General features: G+C 39.0%; 1 protein-coding gene across 1 annotated transcript in view; it reads right to left on the bottom strand.

Moving 5' to 3' along the window:
- The window catches only part of LOC128652712 (vomeronasal type-2 receptor 26-like), a 376906-nt gene extending 363976 nt beyond the window's left edge, over nucleotides 1-12930 (bottom strand). The window contains exons 1-2 of the mRNA XM_053705644.1: nucleotides 12899-12930; nucleotides 11950-12241 (exon numbers count right to left, since the gene is read on the bottom strand). Of these exons, the coding sequence (XP_053561619.1) occupies nucleotides 11950-12241; nucleotides 12899-12930 (324 nt within the window). The remainder of the gene's footprint in view (nucleotides 1-11949; nucleotides 12242-12898) is intronic.
- Between the last annotated feature and the right edge of the window lie 10063 nt (nucleotides 12931-22993).

Consider the following 22993-nt stretch of genomic DNA (forward strand, 5'->3'; position numbering starts at 1 on the left):
GGCTGGAGTTTTGTCGTTAGATTTCTAACGCTCACTTCAGCCACGACTCTAAATACCGGCGTTAGAAAGATCCCATTGAAAAGATAGGATACGCAAATGGCGTAGGGGGATCTGCGGTATGGAAAAGTCGCGGCTGCAAAGTGAGCGTTAGACCCTTTAATGACTGGCTCCAAATACCAGAGGGCGGTAAAAACCAGCGTTAGGAGCCTCTAACGCTGGTTTTGACGGCTACCGCCCAACTCTAAATCTAGGCCTATGGGAGCTATTCCTAAACTGCACTTTAAATGCCGACCTGAACTTTTTGGCTACAGGTAAAGAATGAATTAATGATTCTGGAACCACCTCCAATCAAATATTTATTAAGAAGTATAAAATATATAAAAATGCAATCTGGATAGCATAGTCATTCGGGGCTGCAGTGCAAAAATGTTACAATATACAAGTTACACTTAGGCCTCGCTTCTATTGAGTCGTTAAAAATGGAGGCGTAAGCTACCGAAGCGTCCGACAGCTAAAAGTAATTAGTTGCTAAGGTAACCCGACCATATGCTATAGAATTTACGTTTAACGTCCGTGCTTCTTACCTGTGATCGCCTCTCAAGAAATATAAAGATATACTTATCCATATAATCAAATATTATTTTGTAATATAATTATATTTTCCACTTCATAAATATAAGTAATATGTATTGCTGCCCTAGGCATAGGTCTAGTTTGCATTCTGTAGATATGTTCTTACATATATTATTATATTTAAATATATACTGATATTTCTATTAGAATATAAGTTTAACTATTCCTATACATGAGACAACAATAAAAATTACTAATAACAATTTATTTCTACATTAAAACACTTGCAATATTTGCAAGTTTTATAATTTCAATAGAAAATAGGTCTCAAAAAGCACAATTCTCCTCTTTTACACCTAGTTGAGCTGGGTGTAATATTTCTAAATGTATCGACAGCCTCCGACAGTGTATTAACGGTTAGCGCTTTCATTGGAAACCTGGTATAATTTATCGATTAACGGCTTCTATTACTTTCTATGGGACGCAAAGATCTTTTCGGCAGCCGAAGTCCGGCTACCGATATTGAGGTATAATGCGTCATTGGAAACAGTCGATAAACGATATTGCTTCCGACAGCATATTTAACGGTTTGCGAGTGCACGCAAACTGAATTACGACTCAATGGAAGCGAGGCCATAGTTTGTTAGCAGGATGGCAACAAATTGATACAATGTATCCATATGCTAGCCAAAGTCCTTGCGTAGAAACAAAACACCCTTCACTATGACGTATACCATATGCGTAGTCTCGACGTACGTTTCACCACGCCACACTACCGTGGCCACAGCCAATATGATTGAGCTCACATTCTATTGGCTGTTCCAATCAACCAATAGAATGTGAGCACAATCATATTGGCTGATTGCATCAGCAAATAGGATTTTTCCTACCTTTATTCCGATTGGCTGATCAGATTCTATCAGCCAATCGGAATTCAAGGGATGCCATCTTGGATGACGTCACTTAAAGGACCAGTCATTCAGTCGCCGGCCGTCGGATGAAGAGGATGCTCCGCGTCGGATGTCTTGAAGATGGACCCGCTCCGGAAGGATGAAGATAGAAGATGCCGCCTGGATGAAGACTTCTGCCACTTGGAGGACCTCTTCTGTCCGGATTGGATGAAGACTTCTGCCCCTCTTGAGGTCCACTTGTGCCCAGCTGGGTGAAGACGTCTCAAGGTAGGGTGATCTTCAGGGGGTTAGTGTTAGGTTTTTTTAAGGGGGGATTGGGTGGGTTTTAGAGTAGGGTTGGGTGTGTGGGTGGTGGGTTTTAATGTTGGGGGGTATTGTATTTTTTTTACAGGTGAAAAAGCTGATTACTTTGGGACAATGCCCGCAAAAGGCCCTTTTAAGGGCTATTTGTAATTTAGTGTAGGGTAGGGAATTTTATTATTTTGGGGGGCTTTTTTATTTTATTAGGGGGATTGGATTAGGTGTAATTAGTTTAAAATTCTTGTAATTCTTTTTTTAATTTCTGTAATTTAGTGGGGGGTTTTTTCCGTAATTTAGTTTATTTAATTTAATTGTGATTAATTGTAGGTAGTTTAGGTTATTAGTTTAATTATAGTGTAGTGTTAGGTGTAATTGTAATTTAGGTTAGGATTTATTTTACAGGTAAATTTGTACTTATTTTAACTAGGAAGTTATTAAATAGTTAATAACTATTTAATAACTATTGTACCTAGTTAAAATAAATACAAAGTCGCCTGTAAAATAAATATAAATCCTAAGCTAGCTACAATGTAACTATTAGTTATATTGTAGCTAGCTTAGGGTTTATTTTATAGGTAAGTATTTAGTTTTAAATAGGAATAATTTATTTAATAGTAGTAAATTTATTTCGTAATATTTAAATTATATTTAAGTTAGGTGGTGTTAGGCTTAGACTTAGGTTTAGGGGTTAATAAATTTAATATAGTAGCGCAACGTTGGGGTCAGCAGCTTAGGGGTTATAAATGTAGGTAGGTGTCGGCGATGTTAGGGACGGCAGATTAGGGGTTAATAAAATGTAACTAGTGTTTGTGAGGCGGGAATGCAGTGGTTTAGGGGTTAATAAATGTATTAAAGTGGCGGCGATGTCTGGTCGAAAGATTAGGGGTTAAATAATTTTATTATAGTGTTTGCTATGTGGGGGGGCTCGGTTTAGGGGTTAATAGGTAGTTTATGGGTGTTAGTGTACTTTGTAGCACTTTAGTTAAGAGTTTTATGCTACGGCGTTAGCCCATAAAACTCTTAACTACTGACTTTTATATGCGGTAGGAGTCTGGACAGGAGAGGGTCTACCGCTCACTTTTTAAGGGGATCGTAATACCAGTGTTAGGCAAATCCCATTAAAAAGATAGGATACGCAATTGACGTAAGAAAATTTGCGGTATGCTAAAATCGCGGAAAAAAAGTGAGCGGTAGACTCTTTCCTGCCTGACTCGTAATACCAGCGGGCATTAAAAAACAGCGTTAGGACCCCTTAACGCCCTTAACGCTGCTTTTTAAGGCTAACACAAGACTCGTAATCTAGCCGAAAGTCTTTTCAATGTATGATGTTAAACAGATTTTATGGTACAGAAATTTTACGAACCCGTATCTGATATTCATATCAAGGAATATAAGTATAAGAGACACATTTTAACATGAAAACATGGAATAACAGTGCAAAAGATAAATTCTAACATTTAAAACTTTACATATTTTTTTTTTTGAAAATAGTTTTTTTATTGAGGTAAAAGGAAAAACTTAACATACAGGAATCCATCTGCACAGGTGAGGTATACAATGTAATGCCATTACAGGAGTCAACAACATTAGATATGTAGCGATACATGTATGAATAAACATAAATTGACCAATTCAAAAACAAATGGCTACAAGTGATAAAAAAAAAATAATAATGTTATTGAAATGCAATCTGTGCAGAGGTGTAAAGGACCTCTTTTTTTTTTTTTTTTTTGTAATCCAGACACAAACTAATAAAACACTAAATGTCAGAACAGGCAACTGTGTGGATTAAAGGGGGGTAGGGAAATCAGTGGGCCAAAGCCACTCTTGATGAGGGAAGGAGGGGGGGGCGGGCTAGTATAGTGGAAATTGACTTGAAATAAAGAGCTGTCAGCAATAAGATTCAGTACATAGGGTAATTAAAGAGAAAGGCACTCATCTAATAATACTGAATCAGGGAACCTGCACATGCTAAGGATATGTCATAGCTAGTTTAATTGAGTGCCCTACCTAGGGATCCCACAGGTTTTTATAAATAAAGCCTCGACCTGTAGTTAGTCTGGAGTCGCACTTCTGATACGATAATAGTAAGGGTGGTAGAGATAACAAGGGTTTACTATAAGAGCATGCTGGTCAGTGAAGCAGGAATATAATTGAGGAACAATCAAGGTACATTTTGAGGAGCATCAGACTCTATTGGACAGTTATAAGCCTGAGAGGTTTAATGTAATGTACAGGGTTAAAGGATTACAGATAGGGTAATAGCAATTCCTCGCTGAGGCTACTATGCTGATCTACATATAGTCTTGGGGTATTGATAGATAGGAGTGGGCTTACTAAATATGTAACCTAAAGTCTCGTAACATGGCTGAAGTACCCATTATATATTAATATAGGTAAATAGAGGCATAGAGAGAGTGGTTATTGCACTACCTATACAATGTGGATATACACTATGTAGGGTGAAGGAGAGTTCTCTTCTACTAAAGTGTTTCCTTATGGAGTAGGAGTCACTGTAATGTATATACATTACAAAGGTAGGTGATATCTAAATATGAGTGGCTGTAAATTGGTGGGGGCAGTGCTGAATCACCTGGAGGAGCGTGTGTCAAATACAGTACCAGTATTGTCCACTTGAGGTAGGCAGGAAAGTGGTGGTTTATTTATGCTAAGCGTGGGGAAGACACAAGTTTAGACCCCCACGTTCTGACCGGTGGGGGTAAGGATGCAGTATGGAATGGGATGTAATATGACAGAGAATATCAAACTATCAGCAGTGATCTCCAATACAAAGTTTGAAAGTTACATGTACATTTATGAAGTCTCAAAAAGACCCCCAGGCCTTGTTAGATTAGTAGCTAAGAAGAGTGAATAGGGCTATATATACCCCAATATCTTCAGAGGAATGCACCGTTTAACCATATGGGCATGAGAATGTTATAGGCTCTGCACTTTACCAGCTAGAGTGAGATGGGAAGATTGAGACATACAAACAACATCACCCAGCACATGGCACCAGAATGTATAGACAAATTAGATACTAAGCTAAGGGAAACAAACCTAGTGTATTACTGATAGGATATTTAAGCTATGAGAAACTGTTGAACTAGGGAGGAAAGCCTCCCTAGTACGCTTATCAAATAATGCGTGTATGGATGATTAAGGCGACTATCCGAGCCCTGCAGCTATCAGACCTGAGTAAGCTATGATGTGTGGATACTGGTAAATAAGCTTTAATGTATATTTTAGGTGCGTCATGTGTTAATGGTTGTCCATGGATAGACTTTGTACTATGGTGCAGAGTGTAGGGGCCTATAGGATAGCTTAGGAGCAACATGGCTGCAATGATATGATCCAAGGGATCTTAATGTGACATTGTAAATGGATATGTCTTTTGAAGCTCAGCACATAATCTGGATAAGCAGACCCTCTGTAATAAACAAGGTGCATAGGTAGGCTGGTGATCTGTATCAGATAAAGTACAAGCATCAGGTCAGGCCATCCCCTAATAGAGAAAACCAGCCTTAACCCGAAGATGGCTTAAAAAAAAAAAAAGGCTAAGTTATTTAGACATATGGTAGGATCCATGATAAATGTATATCTTGGTAGGTAATATTTATCTGTACTAGCTGTAAAGTCCAAGTATACACAAATGCTTAAATAAAGGGCAGCCAAGGTAGCAAGCAACCTAGTCATATGGTTTACATACAGAGGTGTGATACAACAGGCATCATAAATGGACTAACAACAAAGGGGGTCAACATCGAACCAGGCCGCCTGCTGAACTATAGCAAGAGAAAAGTCATCTGTAATGTAGAGCCTTACAAATTAAGCCCTCAGTCCCAAATTTTCAAGCTTATGGGCCGTCATTAAGGTATAAGAGAACAAATATGGAGGGCATTATCATGGTAATAACACGGCTCTAGTGTTAGAGCAGTATTGCAGAGTGTCAAGCATTTGTGAGAGTCATCTCTCACAGCAAGTTCCTGGTGTATTCAGCCGATTCCTGCTTTGTCTGTGCTAAGGGCCCCTTGAATACCGAAGTTGCTGTGAGTTATTGTATAAGATTGACCCCTTAGTCGTCGCCGGGCGGGTGGATTAAGTTGTGACTGCGGCCCGCTACTTAGCTGAGAGAGCTGGTAGGTCAAAGTACCTAGTGTGGAGCTAGACTGAAATGGCAGCGGAAAAAACTTTACATATTTAAATTAAAATGTGACATAACTCAAAATCTGCATTTAATCCATTTTTTTTGTTCAGAAGAAAAGTGCTGTTTGTGTTTCCTTTGATAAAAACAGACCCCCTTATAAATAGTTTCAGCGTTCCCCTTGACCAACTGTTATTGTATATTAATTGATGCAGGAAGCCAATAAAAGTGTCAGCTCAAGAGGCAATACGCAGTGCCCTCTCCCCAGAGCAGATACGGTCAATAAGAGGACACTGTAAAAATTTAAGATATGCTTTTAAACATGTTATAATACTAGATGAGGGAAATATGACAACCATGTCATATTTGGTACCAAACTAATTATCACAACATCGCTAAGATATTGCCTTTCTGTGTATATGAAATGGATGTACCTAGCAGAAATTATAAGGTGTTCTATAATTCCAGGCAAAAACTCAGAACTTTATTGACTGTCGTAAAAGAGAGGGGGTTCCTAGCATCTTCAAAGAGGGTGGGTCAAGCCATTTGATACCCTGGAAAGAGGTATACAAATTTGTGTTTTGACATTTTCAAGTGTTCTTACATGGGAGCTGTATACCAACAGAGTGAGGGACCATCTTTTCCTGCCAACCTCCCTGTCACAGATACCAAGACTAGTAAATTATAAGAGTTTCTGTTATTTCTCCTTTTTATTTTAAAACTGTTTGCTTGTGTTTAATTCTACTTGTTGACATATTTTTTTATTAACAATTTTTTGGTATAATAAATATTCAATTATTAAGTTTCTGCCTTTGTCTAATATTTGAACCTTGTTACTGAAAGAGACTGTTAGTATTAGAACTGTGATTTTAGGTTATGTTTTGCTATATTGTTTTCTGTGGTGGCAGCTTATTTAGTTTGAGTGGCAGTAAAGGGGAGTTTTGAGCATTTTATCTATGTCTAGTATAGATTAGAGAGTGTTGTTAACTCTTGCATAGAGTATATATGTAGGTGAACCATGTAGCTTTATGAATATGTTGTTTTTTCATATTAGCATATACTATGTCACCACAATTTCTTGGGCTAGTGTAGATAGATAACTCTGTTTAGTAAGTTGCACTTTATATATGTGTGGTTAGATGTACATACTCCACATTATAACTATGTCGCTTTAATGGGTGTGTCTGTTAATTTGTTTTTAGCCAATGAGAGATGAACTATGTTCTTAAATAGGTACTGTGAACTGGATACATCAGGCTATGACTAAGGCTTTGGCTGAAATGCATAAGCCGTTTCCATTCACAGCTCTTTATGTGATGTACTCTTCATGCTTTTAATGCATTTTTAATAAAATACTATTGTGCAAAATTAAAGTCCATCATGTGTGGTTCCGCTATTACCAACAAAATTTTACATACCCCCAACTGGTCCGCTGAGTACCACCAGGGGTACGTGTACCACAGGTTGGGAACTGCTGGTCTAGCTCATAGAAAGTAATGACGTTCGCTGGGAAACTGAAGCTGACAGCAAAGTGCAATCTAATTTATGAAAGATACACATAAATATAAAAAGTCTAATTTGTTAAATCTACATAGAAACTGTTAAGGCATAATCAGAATTTGTAAACTCAGTGGATGGAAGATGGAAGAAGATGGCAGATGGAAGAAGAGGACTGCCCCGGGGGACTGCCACCATGAAGAAAAAAAAGGAGCATTGGCGAAGTTAAGTTTGGTAAGTAGAAACTTTGGGGTTTAGAGTATTTTTTTTTTTTTGGAATCAGGTTTTTTTTCGCCAAAAAGCTTAAATAACTTTACACTTATCAGGGCAATGCCCAATAAATAGAGTTTTTTTATTATAGGGTGGGTTTTCTTTGTGCGTGTTTTTTTTTTAAAAGGACTTTAGTTTTGGTATAGGCATAATTGTATTGATTTTTTTACTTTGGCAGTGTTTTTTTTGTAATGTGTTTTTTTCCAGTAATTTTTGTGTTTGTTACTTTTTGTAATTTAGGAGATGCTAGTTGATAGGTTAAGAGGCTTATTGTGATGGGGGTTCAGATGGTTTAGGGGTTTATAGGTTAAGGGGCTTATTGAGAAGTAGGATTGTGGTGGTATAGGGGTTAATAGGTTGGGGGTGGTTAGGTCTTTAGGCTATGGCAGATTAAGGTTTAATAGTTTAGGTTCCGCTGGGAGTGAGGGCGCGTAAGTAGTAAATAGTTTAGTGTAGCATTGCAATTTTATACAATGTTAAAATAATATGCTGTGTCATGTATGATGTATATTATTTTTAGTATTGTGTATAATTTAAAATATAGTTATTTTTGCTTCTTCGTTTTATTATTTTAAACATAAATATATATTTTAGAGATAAATTTATATTAAAAATAATTAAATGAAAAACAAAAATAACTACATTTTAAACTAAACACAATACTTATAATAATATGCAGTATATATGAGAAGGCATATCATTTTAGCAATGTATCTAAACGTAACGACATAGCTCCTATAATTATAATAGATATATTTTTTTTGTATATTTTATTAGACAGATAGATTGCTGATATGATGATGGTGTAGGCGTTCTGTTGGAGTTAGCTGGGTGTTCCAGGGGGAGTATAGGGAAGAAATGATGTAGGTGTAGGTGGTATAAGGGAACTAGCTGGGCAATCCAGGGGAGTGTAGCTAAGACATGACATAGGTGTAGGCATTCTGTGGGAGTTGGCAGGGCATTCCAGAGGAGTAAACTGCATTTTGATTGGGATACATCATCAGCAGTGCAATATATTCCAATCTCAGAAATGCAGGTTACAGTTAGGGTGTCAGCCATGTCTGGCTCACCACCTTTCCATTGGCTAGACATTACAGTGTGCAGCATGGTAGTGTAGGCTTAGTTACAGTTAGGTCACACAGGCATTATTTAAAGTGTTCCTACAGATAAACTGTTCTTGGTTTTAGTGAGCACACTTTCTGAACTGTGTAGGAACACTTCAAATATGGCCCCCCATCTGCAAAAAGTGTTGACAAGTGGCAATGTCAGCAGACTTTTGCTGAAGCCTTGATCCCTATTATTTTCTATGGGAGGCACATCTCCACTTGTCAGCACTTTGTGGGTCTGCCCCCTTTTTTTACAATATATCGACAGGCTGATGGACTGAGAGACCAAATATATGGGTCTTAAAGAGAACAATTGGAAATAAACATTTATTACTTATCTCACCTATCATCTCACCTACCTCCCACTGGGCAAGTAATCTCTTCTTCTGGTTATGTTTACACAGCTTTTTTTTATAGCCTATACTTAGGTTTAGAAACTTTCATTATAGGTTGGGGATACCACAGGCAAATTCAGCTATTTCAACTGCTGATATAAAGGTAAAGGAGCTGTTTGTAAACAATGTAATACACTCTAGCAGGTAAAATGGCTCATTAGCAAACAATTAAAGGGGAGAAAATTTCAGGGTAAACTGGATATTTAAAAAAAAAAAAAAAGTGAACTCTATGCGTAAATTATAAAAAAAAATATGTTTTGTAACCTCCTTCCCCTTTTTCTTATGCTCAACCAGAGGCTATCAGTGTTGCTGTACAGACCCCAAGGCATCGATAGGTCTATCAAATCTCACATAAGGCACCATGTGACACATAACATGGTTTTTATCATTCACAGGATTAGGATTCAATATAACACATAATGAAAGTCAGGTGACTTCCAGGTCAGTTGGCAGTTGTGGCTGTCTATACTCATTCAGAATGCACATTGTTAATACTGTTTCTGTTTAACCTTAAAGCTGCATAAAATACATTAAGAATCAATAGCACTTCTTATCAAGTGGACACACTTTTCTTTATTGTGGTGATAGATTCATATACAGTGATGTTACAGGCCACACTGAGTCCTTAATTTTGCTACAGATGCAATGGTAACAAATTTAAACTTTCAATAATTTACCTATTACTTACACACTCATTCTATATAAAAAAAAAACCATACCATTAGTATTATTGAATTACATTTCTGCTATTCGCTTTATTAAGGAAATGACATCCTTAAACTATGATTGGCAATACCAATAGAATCATTAAAAGCACATTTCATGAAACAAATGTAAATCATAGTCCCTGTTCAGGCCAACAGGGTACCCATTTTTTTTTTAAATTCACCACACATTCTTCCTTTTTATACAAAATTCCTTCTTACCACCTCTCCTTAATACTGGCATATGATCTATGAATTGGAAGCACAACTATATGTCTAGCTTCAATAACATGTTGTGAAACAAGGTTTCTCCCCCTTGTAACCTAATCCACATGAGTACTTCAATATGTATATAAAAACTATGTTCTACAAGTGTAGTACCCATTAATTAGTGTTTTTTTCTCCCACTCATCTGTGCCAGGTACAGATTACCTTTGATAATAGAATTGCAATGTGAACAGCTCAAGCAGGGATATTTCCCTTTGTTTGGTGTTGTTAAATAATTAATATTTTAACCCTACTTGAACAACATCAGCCTTACTATTTTATCATGTAGATTGTCCTGAATTATTCCACATGTGGGATAAATTTAGCCAATAAATACCATGCAAGCTATATTAGCATTCCACTTTGTAAAGCCAGTGCACGATAATGTGCACTCGTTTTACAAGTTATTTGCATTAATTGGATGCATTGCACTGTTAAGAAACACATGTTTTTCCATTTCCTGAAAATCCACTTAAGGGGGGTAAAAAAGGAGGGTGATTTATGAGGATACCTATATCTCAAAAACCAAAGATGTTACATACATGAAAATTGGTATTTAGACTCTCCTTTAAAAATAAAGAAACACATATTTTACCATTTCCCGAATATCCATTAAGGGGGGTGAAAAGGGTGGGATGTTGATTTATGAGGATACCTATAGTTCAAAAACCAAAGATGTTACAGACGTGAAAATTAGTATTTAGATTCTCCTTTAAAAATAAAGAAAAACATATTTTACTATTTCCTGAAATCCACTTAAGGGGTTGAGAAAGGGGGATGATGTATGTGGAGACCTATATATATCTAAAACCAAAGATGATACAGATGTCAAAATTGGTATTTACATTCTCCTATAAAAATAAAGAAACACATGTTTTACCATTTCCAGAACAGCCACTTAAGGAAGGTGAAAAGGGGGTGATTTATGAGGATACCTACATCTCAAAAACCAAAGATGTTACAGAATACAGACGTGAACATTGGTATTTAAACTCTCCTTTAATAATAAAGAAACATGTGTTTTAGCATTTCACGAAAATCCACTTAAGGGGGGTGAAAATGGGGTGGGGTTATTTATGAGGATACCTATATCTCAAAAACCAAAGATGTTACAGACTTGACAATTGGTATTTACATTTTAATTTAAGAATAAAGAAACACATATTTTACCATTTCCCAAAATTTCCACTTAAGAGGGGTGAAAAGGGGTGTATGTAATGTATGAGGGAGTGGGAGGGGCCCTACACTGCAGACATTTTTTTAAGGGAGAGGAAGGGGATGCTACATTAAGGGGGGGAGGTTAATTGAATGATCACAGGGAGGTGGGAGGTGAGGGAGATCCCTAGACTACAGAAAAAAAATATAAATATTTTTTTTTAAATGTAAAATAATAGCAATAAACTAGGTAATTGCAGACAACTGCCAGTATTTAGAAGGCTGCTATATAGTTTTGATAGGTAAATAGAAAAAAACAAGGCTCTGTTTCTCTGAAATTCCTAGTAGCGAAGGGATTAAAGAAATGAAAACTTGGCACAGGCAACTCTATTGTCGAAGGACAAGCACTCAGAGGATTGGAAGAAGAACAAATGCTTTATCTGGCAAATGAACATCTGTTTAAAACAAAACAACTATGATACATTATCCAAAAATGTTTCCTTATTAGAATAACATGAATACAAAGTCCATTTAAACTGTAAAGTAATTTACAAATATCTCACCCAGACCATTGTGGTTTGTCAGGGTACTGTTTAAAATAATTTAAGTTAATATAGTTTTAAGTACCTGAGGGTAATGGTACAGCCCTGTGAGTAAAGACATTAAATAGGTGAATTCAAATCCCAGACTTCCAATAAAACCAGCCAGGAATCCTCTCTGTGCACAAGAGTAGTTTGGGATAACTTTAGATCCCCTAGATAGTATAGCCATGGTGCCGTCTAATGCTGCAGAACCACCGTTTAATGGATTATAAATCTCATATCCCAAAGTGATGTTGGGTAAAATGTCATTCCTTTGATTAATTTCTTCTATTGCAAAAATAGCAGCCAAGTAGTGCCTGTAAAGTAGTCCATCTGTCCTGAAAGATTAAAAAAAAATTTTAGGGATGTTTTTTTCTTTTAAAATTATTTCATTTTTTAATTTGTATAGTGTGCCGTGTATTGTAACATTTGTGTGGTATATGTATTGTTTGTGTAGAGTGTATTATTTGTATATTTGTATTTAAAAATACTAAACCATAAACCTTTATATCTCATAAGATGACCAGATTTTCCAGACCAAAATTCTGGACACCTCATAAATGTTGAGGAGGTGGTTAAAAAAAATATATTTTTAATGTTAAAATAGTTTTCCTACAATGAAATAGTAAAATCTATTGTAATTGTTGTTATCCTTACTTTAAAATTAGTAAAAAGAAGATCTGCTTAGATTTTCAGAGCTGTGGTTTATGTGAAACAACTTAAAAACTCAATGGTTTCCGGGGGGCGGAGCCTGACCACGCAGGAAGATGGTCGCACACTAGGAGGGCTCCTGCTACCGATACTGATAAAACTGCTTTGTTTAGCATAAATGTTTTTTTTTTTATTAAGCCATTCTACTTAGTGCAGGACCTAGACCACACAACTTGCTGTGCCTGCTGTTTTGTATCCCGGAGACAGCCGTTCTGTCCCACTACAATTGCTGCTAACAAGTCTGAATACTAGCGGCGATACCCCACGTGGATGCTTTATTTTACCTGCTAGCAACAATCACGCAACAGCAGCTCATCCCGAGGCACAAGAATACCCATCTTGAGGAGATCGATCTGACCTTGTTACTGCTCACCCCCTCTGAGCGGCAAATGTGATAGAGGAAGAGACAGCTCCTTAGCTCTTACCACAGCTTCACCACTGCAACACACGGGTCCTAGGCAATAAGGAGAGGAGACTCAGCGAGCAGGTCTTTAGGAACTCACTCTCAGCGAGATCTGAAATAGGAGCGGCGATCCCCAGCCACTACAGCGACCTCGCGATCGCATCTGCCCTGTCACTCAGCAGGGTTCTCAGCGGAGGTGCTATAGTTGGTAAGCCATAAAAAGTCTGCACCCAAGCACACTAAAGGGGGTTGTTGATGAGCCATATGAAAATAAACGAACACGGCTGTTAGTCCATATTTTTGACAGAGGAGGGGTCAGTAACGGGCATATGTTCCTTTCAGCCACTATGGGACATAGTTTCTTCTTCGCTCCATAAGGGAAAAAAGTTTCCTAAAGGTGTTACAGGGGCCATCTTTAATTATAAAGCTGAACGAGGAGTGTCTTTTATTGCAGATAACTTTTGCCACTCACATTAAGCAAGCCCTGGACCAGTTGTTACGTGAATATCCTGACACAGGTTGCAGTCAGAGGCATAATAATTTTAGTAGCCCTTTGTGAGACAGCTAGTAGGCCATGAATAACCTTACACTCTGCCATTTTTTTAAGGCCAGTGCGACAGGGCTGAACGGCAGGGATAATTTTTGATCTTTATTCAGCTAACTGCTCATTTAAGGGGGTATGCCTGATAAAAGGGCTAGTAAGGCTGATAAGATAACTGCCTCTAAATCCATGAGCCATTATCTCAAGCCCCTAGATTCAACCAGAGAAACAACTGGAGGCGACATGGAGAACTCTCAATACACCCCTATCCCTTCTATACCACATAGTGCTGACAATCATTCTCAGTTTGTCACTAAGGATGACATCCATCACTTGTCATCTAAAGAAGACATACAAGGAGTGTTGAGGGAAATGAGGAGCCTATTTGGGGATCTGAGAAAAGACTTCTCTGCACTAGAATCCAGAGTGTTAAAAATTGAAAAGACCTCACATGACAACGCAACTTCAGGACAACAGCATACATCTTATATACAAAACCATGATGATAATCTGCAATATCTTAATGATAAACTCGAGGATATAGACAATCGGGGTCACAGGAATAATCTTCGTTTCCGTGGAATATCTGAAACCATTGCACTGCAGAACATTGAGGGTTATTTGCAAGCCCTATTTCGAGTCATTAAAGACTCTCCATCATCTCCTGAAATTTCCATAGAAAGAGCACATAGGGCTCTTAGGCCCAAACCAACTAATAAAGCGCCTCCGAGAGACATAATTTTAAGATTTCTTAGTTTCAAAGACAAAGAGAAACTTCTCCAGCATGCTCGCAAGAAACATTCTATCACCCACGCCGGGGAAGAAATTCAGGTTTTTTCCGACTTATCCCCCATGATTCTGCAAAAACGGAGAGACTTGGGACACATCACATCTGTCCTGAGAAGCCATAAGGTTCCTTACCGATGGGGTTTTCCTGTCTCAATCATCGCCACAACAACAATAAAACTTCTATCTTTCCGCCTGGAATGGATTACAAGGTCTTCTTTGAGAACTTAGCAATTCCGGTCCCTTCCTCCTGTGGATCTTTACTCGGAAGGCCATCGCTACCCACCCGTCCACCAAGTAATCTTCCCGAGGTTGAATCAATCGGGTAATGTACTGTTAGACTTTCTGAGCCTTTGATCAGATTTCTCACTGGTCTAGCGTGCAAGATACTACTCCTAACTGTGCTTTAATGTTGAAAAATGTGTTCAAATGTTAATCTTGTTTACTATACATGTTAGTATAGAAGTTTATTTCCTTGACCTGTTATTTGCTCATTGCTATATATTTCACTCTAGGACATAATGCTTGCCTATCATTAGACTAGACTAATGATTGCTACCTCTATACTGGTCCCGACCACACCTAGAAGTAAGGGTTAATAATGTTTATTCTATGTAAAGTCGAAGAAATAATATTGCTTGATGTGTAACTCTCTTTTAGGTTGTTTTACCCCGTGTTAGTACTGAACTAATCGGTCTTGAAGGCAACCAACTACCCACTGATAGATTTTAGTTGTATCATATATGCAATAAAACTTAATATTACTATCATATGCTGAAATACGGATGTTTTGCTAATCTGTGTGTATCTGCATTTATTGCCTCCTCCTCATGCCTTGCCCTGACCACAGCTACCCTAAGTCATTTGGTAAATAAATTAGTATGCAACATGCAAAAGGGCCCACTAGTCTTGTGTTGTCCTACAGAATATTTATGCTTATACTGGCCCATGTTTGGTTGTCCGGGGGTACTGGCAGGAGAACTGGAAGTTTAACCTTTGGATTTCCCTACTCTTATGCATTCAGGATATAGACTTGGGCCACAATAGCTTAATTCTAACACATATAGCCCTCTCTTGAACTCCTCTTTGCATACTACGTTAGAGGACTTAACTGGGTTCATAGCTTGCACAGAGTAAACTGGTTACCCCTTTTGAATCTTTTGTAATGACGTCTAGGCTGGTCTGCACTCACTATCTGTATACTTATGTTTTATTATAACTTACGTCAGTAAAGGGGCTTATCCCCTATCTCTGTGTCTTAAGTGTGTTACATGGTTCTTTATATATTGTTAACTACGAGAGTGTCCTGGTTTCCTTGTTCATTCCAGACACTAATATATCGCTATTTCCTTGTAGTTATTTCGCTGTTTAGCATTCTTCTCTTTCCCTCTCTCTTACTTACATTCCCCTTTCTCTGATCTTCACCTTTCCTTAAATCTTCACCCCTCCCCCCCTTTTTTTTTGTCAGAAAAAGAAAGTGATAACGTAGATATGGCCATGCAGCACAAGTCTAAAAGGTTCTTTGACCACTCAATTAATCTAACTACTATTAACGCAAAAGGCCTGAACAACCCAGGCAAACGCTCCATTGCGTTTAGGGAACTGAACAAATCACAGAGCCACATAATTGTATTACAAGAAACTCACTACAGAAAGGGTAAAGAACCTAAATGGCACAACTCCCAGTTCCCGATGACTTACTTTGCCTCGGGCCAGAATAAAAAAGGAGGCGTGGGTATTGTTTTTCACAAAACAGTCCCATTTACCATGACACATATTGAGAGGGACCCAAATGGGCGTAACGTAATCCTAGTAGGTACCCCTTTTGGACACTATATCACTCTGGCCTCAATCTACTCCCCCAATCATGGTCAGGAGACATTCTTAAATCAGGTTTCGGATCTTCTTCTGGAACATTCCAGGGGAATCACATATTTAGCTGGAGATTTTAACATTGTAGCCGACCTTTTAGTTGACACCTCACGAGGGGTTACTTGCACTCCCACATCCACGATTAAACAAGTTAATGACACACTCACAAAATTAACACTACATGACGTCTGGCGGACTTTACACCCAACTTCCAAGGATTACTCCTTTTATTCCATCCCACATAACAGCTATTCCAGGATCGATTTCATTTATACAGACTCTTGTGGACTCTTGATCACCCATCATTGTGTTATTGATCACATCACATGGTCAGACCATGCCCCTGTTTCCTGCTCAATTTTATGGCCAGATATCCCTGTTACACAAAAAACATGGAGATTAGATGACACCATATTAGATAACCCCTTAATCTTTAATGACATACTTAAAATTATGCGGGAATATTTTGAGATTAACACCTTCCCTTCCTCTTCACATGCTACTACCTGGGAGGCACACAAGAGCATTATAAGAGGTGCATTGATTAAACATAAGGCATTTCTCAATAAGCAACACAGAGCTAAATACCATGATATACATATCAGGATCGGCACCTTCGAAGTCAAACATAAAGCAGATCCTTCGTGCACTGACACTATAACTCAATTGAAGGAGGCAAGAATTGAATTTCAAAAACACCTGGCAGAATCCCATCAAAAGACTGCACTTTACCTAAAACAAAATTACTATGAATGGGGTAATAAACCAGGCCGAATCCTAGCTAGAACCCTTAAAAAAAACAGCTCCGTTCTCACATATTCTCCTTAAAATCCACAGATGGCCGTATGCTTCACAGTAGTGACCAAATAGCTACAGAGTTCCATAAGTACTTTCACTCATTATACAATATACATGACCATCCCTCAGATTCTGCCCACGCAGATGATATTCTCCAGCATGAAACCTTTGTTAGTTCATATCTGAGCAATATCGACCTGCCCTCCCTGACACAGGAAGACTCCGAATTTCTAGATTCCCCTATAACTGTAGAGGAACTCTTTAACGCCATTAAAAACTGCCCAGGGGGTAAGAGACCAGGCCCTGACAGATTTTCCTCAGCCTACTACAAAAAGTTCAAGGAGATCCTGGCAGGCCCACTCCTTGACCTATTTAACGGTCTTCGGGAGGATCCCTCTCTGTCTTGTTTCCTACTGGAAGCTCACATTACGGTTATTCCCAAGCCGGGTAAAACTCCAGACTCTCCTGGTCACTTTCAGCCTATTTCCCTAATCAATTCGGACATGAAGCTTTTAGCAAAAATTTTGGCGACTAGACTCAACAAATACCTACCAGATCTGATCTGTAATGACCAGGTTGGATTTATCCCTGGTCATAAGGCCAGGGACAACACTATCAAGGTCTCACAATTAATCAATCATGCCAGAGTGTCAGGTCTTCTGCTAGCGCTATTCTCCACAGGCGTGGAGAAGGCCTTTGATAGGGTGAGTTGGGTCTTCTTGCGTCAGGTCCTGGAGAAGCTGGGATTTGGTCGGGCCTTTGTACACTAAGTTTTAGCGCTCTACTCTAATCCTAATGCTAAAATAAGAGTTAATGGTACCTTATCGGAGTCTTTCAACATCAGAAATGGAACCAGACAGGGCTGTCCCCTTTACTCTTCGCCCTGTCTATCGAGGTCCTGGCTCATAAGGTGAGAATTAATCAGCATATTAAGGGCATAAGGGTGGGAGACACTGAGCACAAGCAAGCGCTTTATGCAGATGACGTCTTATACACCTTAACGAATGCTTCAGAATCTCTCCCTTTAAGAATACTCTTAGATGTACTTAAAGAATATGGTAAGGCCTCAAACTTCTCCCTTTATCTGAGAAAATCTGAACTTTTAAACATTAACACTTGTCCTAGAATAATACAAACCCTACAACATAAGTATAAGATCACCTTAGCTACGAATAAATTAAAATACCTTGGAATTTTTTTAACATCTGACCCCTCAGATCTATTTAAATACAACTACATTCCTCTCAAAAACGATATAGTTGCAGACCTTTCCTCCTGGAAAAATAAATATATATCTTGGCTAGGTAGAATAGGAGTTATTAAGATGAATATCTTGCCCCGAATTCTATACCTCTTTCAGACCTTACCTATAACTCTACCTATGGGATACATCACTCAGCTGCAGAAACTCATTGAACAATACATATGGGCTAATACTAAACCTAGGATCCCGAAGTGCATTATGTACTTGCCAAGAGATAGAGGGGGACTCGGCCTACCAGATATTTCACTTTACAAAAGGGCGATAGGTCTACAAAGGATAGTTGAATGGGCACAAAATGCAAAGCATAAAGCATGGATAGACTTAGATAGACAGATCCTCAAAATAGATAATGTGAGTACACTTGCGTGTCTGCCGCCTACACAGTGTCCTAGCATAGTTAACAAATATCACTTACTAGAAGAAACACTTAATACCTGGGACTCAGCTATTGCGACCTCAACTCACATCTCCTCACGGCATTCTCCCCTAATGCCTATTATTGAAAACCCTGAGATCCCATACCATAAAGTGGGACATCTGAGAATCACACCTTATAAAATAAAAGAGGGCTCAGTCTTTGGAGTAGTGGATAAGGGGAAGGTAGCCACGCAGGCTTCACTGAGGGACTTCCAAACCAAACATTTTTCTTCCTGGTTACACTACAACCAACTGATACACTTTATTTCTAGCCATAAACATAAACAGGAACTAGGTAGATCACTTACCCCTTTTGAGAAACTCTGTGTGGGAGAGGCCAAGCCAAGACATTTAATCTCCCTCGTATATAAGATAGCAGCCTTACAAGGGACTGACACACTCCCGACATACACTATACGCTGGACTGTGGATTTGGGTTAGATAACGATGTGGAGCCATGGCTGAAGGCATTTAACTTGATTAAAAAATTGTCGGTCCCATCGACCATTCAAGAACATCATATAAAGCTCCTGAGCAGATGGTACCTGACGCCAGTAAGACTCCATAAGATATTCCCAGCGGTTAGCCCTGTATGTTGGAGGGGTTGCAGTGAAAGCGGCTCCCTTTTAAACATATGGTGGTCCTGCCCAATTTTAACACCCTTTTGGTCGGAGGTTTTAAATAAGATATCTGATATCCTTAACCTCCCAATCCCAAACACGCCGGAGATTTTATTATTCCTGACGCTTCCCAAAACACAAAGTCAGGCGCACTTTGCCCTTTTGTTAATTATGCTCACTAGCGCTAAGAAACTGAGTCCAAAAAAGTGGAAAAAGCAGAATCCCCCTACATTGGAAGAGTGGTGCTCACAGGTGGAGAATATTTTACTTTTGGAGAGATACTATTACTTTAAAACCACAAATTAGATAAGTATGAGCTCATGCTGGCAATTTGGCATGGTACAATATAAATAGTATCATGAGAGGCGTGGCCTCTGGAATGTAAAATTTCTCTCTCTTTTTTTTTTTTTTCTTTCTCCCTCCCATATTTCATTACCCTATGATTCTTCTTGCCTAGTCCTATTTCCCCTCTCTCTTCTTGCTTTCTAGTCCCCTCTCTCCCCTTCCCCTAATATATTTTAAATGTTATCCTACTATATGATTATCCTAAAATTGCAAAAAGAGGTTAAGCTTGTTAACTTTCACTCCCAGCACTTGTCAGGGTGTGCGAGTTTCTATCAAGATGAAGTGATTGTCTTACTTGTCTGCAGCTGTAAAGCGATCTTTATTTGTATATCTTTTATGCTGTACATGTTTATTGTATCTGAATATTTACACTTCAATAAAGCTTGTTGGAAAAAAGAAAGAGAAACAAAAAAAAACTAAATGGTTTCCAATCCCCAGGAGTTTTCATAGTAGACACCGTAGGTCATGTGATAAGTGATGCGCATGATAGATCTTTGGAGCAATGGACAAGACTATTGAGCCATAGCCACTTAAGTGAGGTACAATGCTTTTACTTTATGGGGTATATTTAACAAATGGTGAGCATACATGATTTACTGTAGCTCAAAGATTCATTAGGCTTCTAACTTAAGTAGTTTATTCATAATATTTGCCCCCCTACTATCTTGTAAAATTTTTAAAATGGGAGTATTTCTTTGCATACTGAAAATGAAAACATCCGAAAACAAAACATAAAATAATTGCGTTTTATTTTCTTTTGCAGTTTTTATTATTATTATTATTATTATTATTATTATTATTATTATTATCGGTTATTTGTAGAGTGCCAACAGATTCCGCAGCGCCAAAAGCGGAGTACAACAAAATAATGATATGGATCAAATGGGTAGAGGGCCCTGCCAAGAGTTGCACTGTTGTAGTCAGCTCTTAAGAAGGTGATCTATAAACAGCTGGATTCTTAGACTTACATGCTAAGGGGGTTAAGGGGATAGCAATGGAGGAGAGGAACTGGTATAAAGAAAAGTTAGCATAGGTTGTATGCATCCCTGAACAGTAGAGTCTTTAGGGAGCGCTTGAAGCTTTCAAAACTGGCGGAAAGTCTTGTGTAGTGAGGCAGAGAGTTCCACAAGATGGGAGCCAGTCTGGAGAAGTCCTGTAAATGGAAGTGTGATGAGGTAACAAGAGAGGAGAATAGGAGTTCATGAGCAGAGCGAAGTAGACGGGAGGGAGAGTATCTGGAGACCAGGTCTGAGATATAGGGGGGGGGGCAGCAGTGTGGTTGAGGACTTTGCATGTCAGAGTGAGAATTTTGTGTTTGATCCTAGAGGCAAGAGGAAGCCAGTGAAGGGATTGGCAGAGAGGTGCAGCAAATGAAGAGTGACATGTAAGAAAGATGAGCCTGGCAGAGGCATTCATTATGGATTGTAAAGGAGCTAGGCGGCAGGTGGGGAGACCAGAGATGACAGAGTAGCATTAATCGAGGCAGTAAAGGATGAGAGAGTGGATTACAATCTTAGTTGTGTCTTGTGTAAGGAAGTGTCTAATTTTAGAGATGTTTTTAAGGTGTAAGCGGCAGGCTTTAGCCATGTCTGAATGTGAGGAGTTAAATATGACCCGAGACATCGGGCATGCGGGGTAGGGGTAATGATGGAGTTGTCAACAGTTATAGAGATATTGGGAGTGGAGATTTTGGAAGAAGGGGGAAAAAAAGGAGCTCAGTTTTGGAGAGATTTAGCTTGAGGTAGTGAGAGGACATCCAGGAAGAGATGTGAGAAAGACAGTTAGTGACACAGGTTAGCAAGGAAGGAGATAGGTCTGGTGCAGAGAAGTAGATTTGGGTGTCGTTGGCATACAAATGATATTGGAAACCGTGGGACTTTATTAGGGAGCCTAGTTATGACGTGTAGATTGAGAAGAAAAAGGGACAGAGGACAGAGCCTTGTGGTACTCCGACAGAAAGTGGTGATGGGGCAGAGGAGGCCCCAGAGAAGGCTACACTAAAGGTACGGTTTGACAAGTAGGAAGAGAGCCACTAGAGGGCTGTGTCACAGATGCCAAAGGATTGGAGGGCTTGGAGCAAAAGAGGGTGGTCAACAGTGTCAAAGGCTGCGGACAGATCAAGGAGGATAAGCAGAGAGAAGTGACCTTTTGATTTTGCTGTAAGTAGGTCATTGGTTACCTTAACAATTGCTGTCTCTGTGGAGTGATGGGGATGAAATCCAGATTGCAGTGGGTCAAGTAGATTGTTTAATATAAGGAAATGGGATAGGCATGCATATACTAGTTTTTCAAGAAACTTTGAGGCAAGAGGGAGGAGGGAAATAGGGCGGTAGTTGGATGGGGAGGTAGGATAAAGTGAAGGTTTTTGAGGATAGGTGTGAACAGTGCATGTTTCAGAGATGAGAGAAATATACCGGTGCTGAGGGAGAGGTTGAAAATTATGAGAGTATAGGGATAAGGGTAGCAGAGAGGGAGGGGAGTAGCTGTGAGGGGATAGGGTCAAGGGGACAGGTAGTGAGGTGAGAGCGCAATATAAGTGCCAAAACTTCTTCCTCAGTAACAGGGGAGAATGAGCTAAGTTTAAGGTTATGTGGGTTGTGGTTGATTAAGAGCATTTAAGGGGGTGAGAGAATGGAATTATGTTGAGAGCTGATTTTGTTTCTGATGGAGTCGATTTTGTTAATAAAGTGGCTGGCAAAGTCTTGAGCTGACAAAGAAGTTGTATTAGGAGATGGGGGTGGTGGGGAAGAGTATTGAAAGTGGAGAACAGATGTTTTGGGTTTGAAAAAAGATTAGAGATAAGAGTAGAGAAGTAATGTTGCTTATGGAGATTAATGTAATAGTAGGAGTTTAAGATGAATTTGTAATGAAGAAAATCAGCTGAACTCCGAAATGTTTTCCAGTGCCGCTCAGCAGTATGGAAACATCTGCGTAGGTACCGTGTCAGAGGAGTATGCCAGGGCTGAGGATGAGTGTGTGATTTCTGAGCTATGGTAAGAGGGGCGAAATTGTCAAGGACAGATGTAAGGGTGGAATTATAGTGGCAGATAGATTGGTCAGGGCAGGAAAAGGAGGAGAAGGATGAGAGGTGAGGTTTGAGGGAATTAGCAAGCTCTGGCTGATCTAATGAAATAATGCTTCTGTGAAGTTTGGTGTGAGGAGTAGAAGGAGGGAGATTTGTAGGGAGGGATGATATGTTGCAAGTAAGGAGATGGTGGTCAGAAAGAGGAAAGTGGGAGTTTGTGAAGTTTGAGAGAGTGCATCGATAGCTAAAGATCAGGTCAAGGGAGTGACCATCTGTGTGAGTGGGAGAATCAGTCCATTCTGACAAAC

The sequence above is a fragment of the Bombina bombina genome, chromosome 3 (genome assembly GCF_027579735.1).
Source record: "Bombina bombina isolate aBomBom1 chromosome 3, aBomBom1.pri, whole genome shotgun sequence".
Taxonomy (NCBI): Eukaryota; Metazoa; Chordata; class Amphibia; order Anura; family Bombinatoridae; genus Bombina; species Bombina bombina.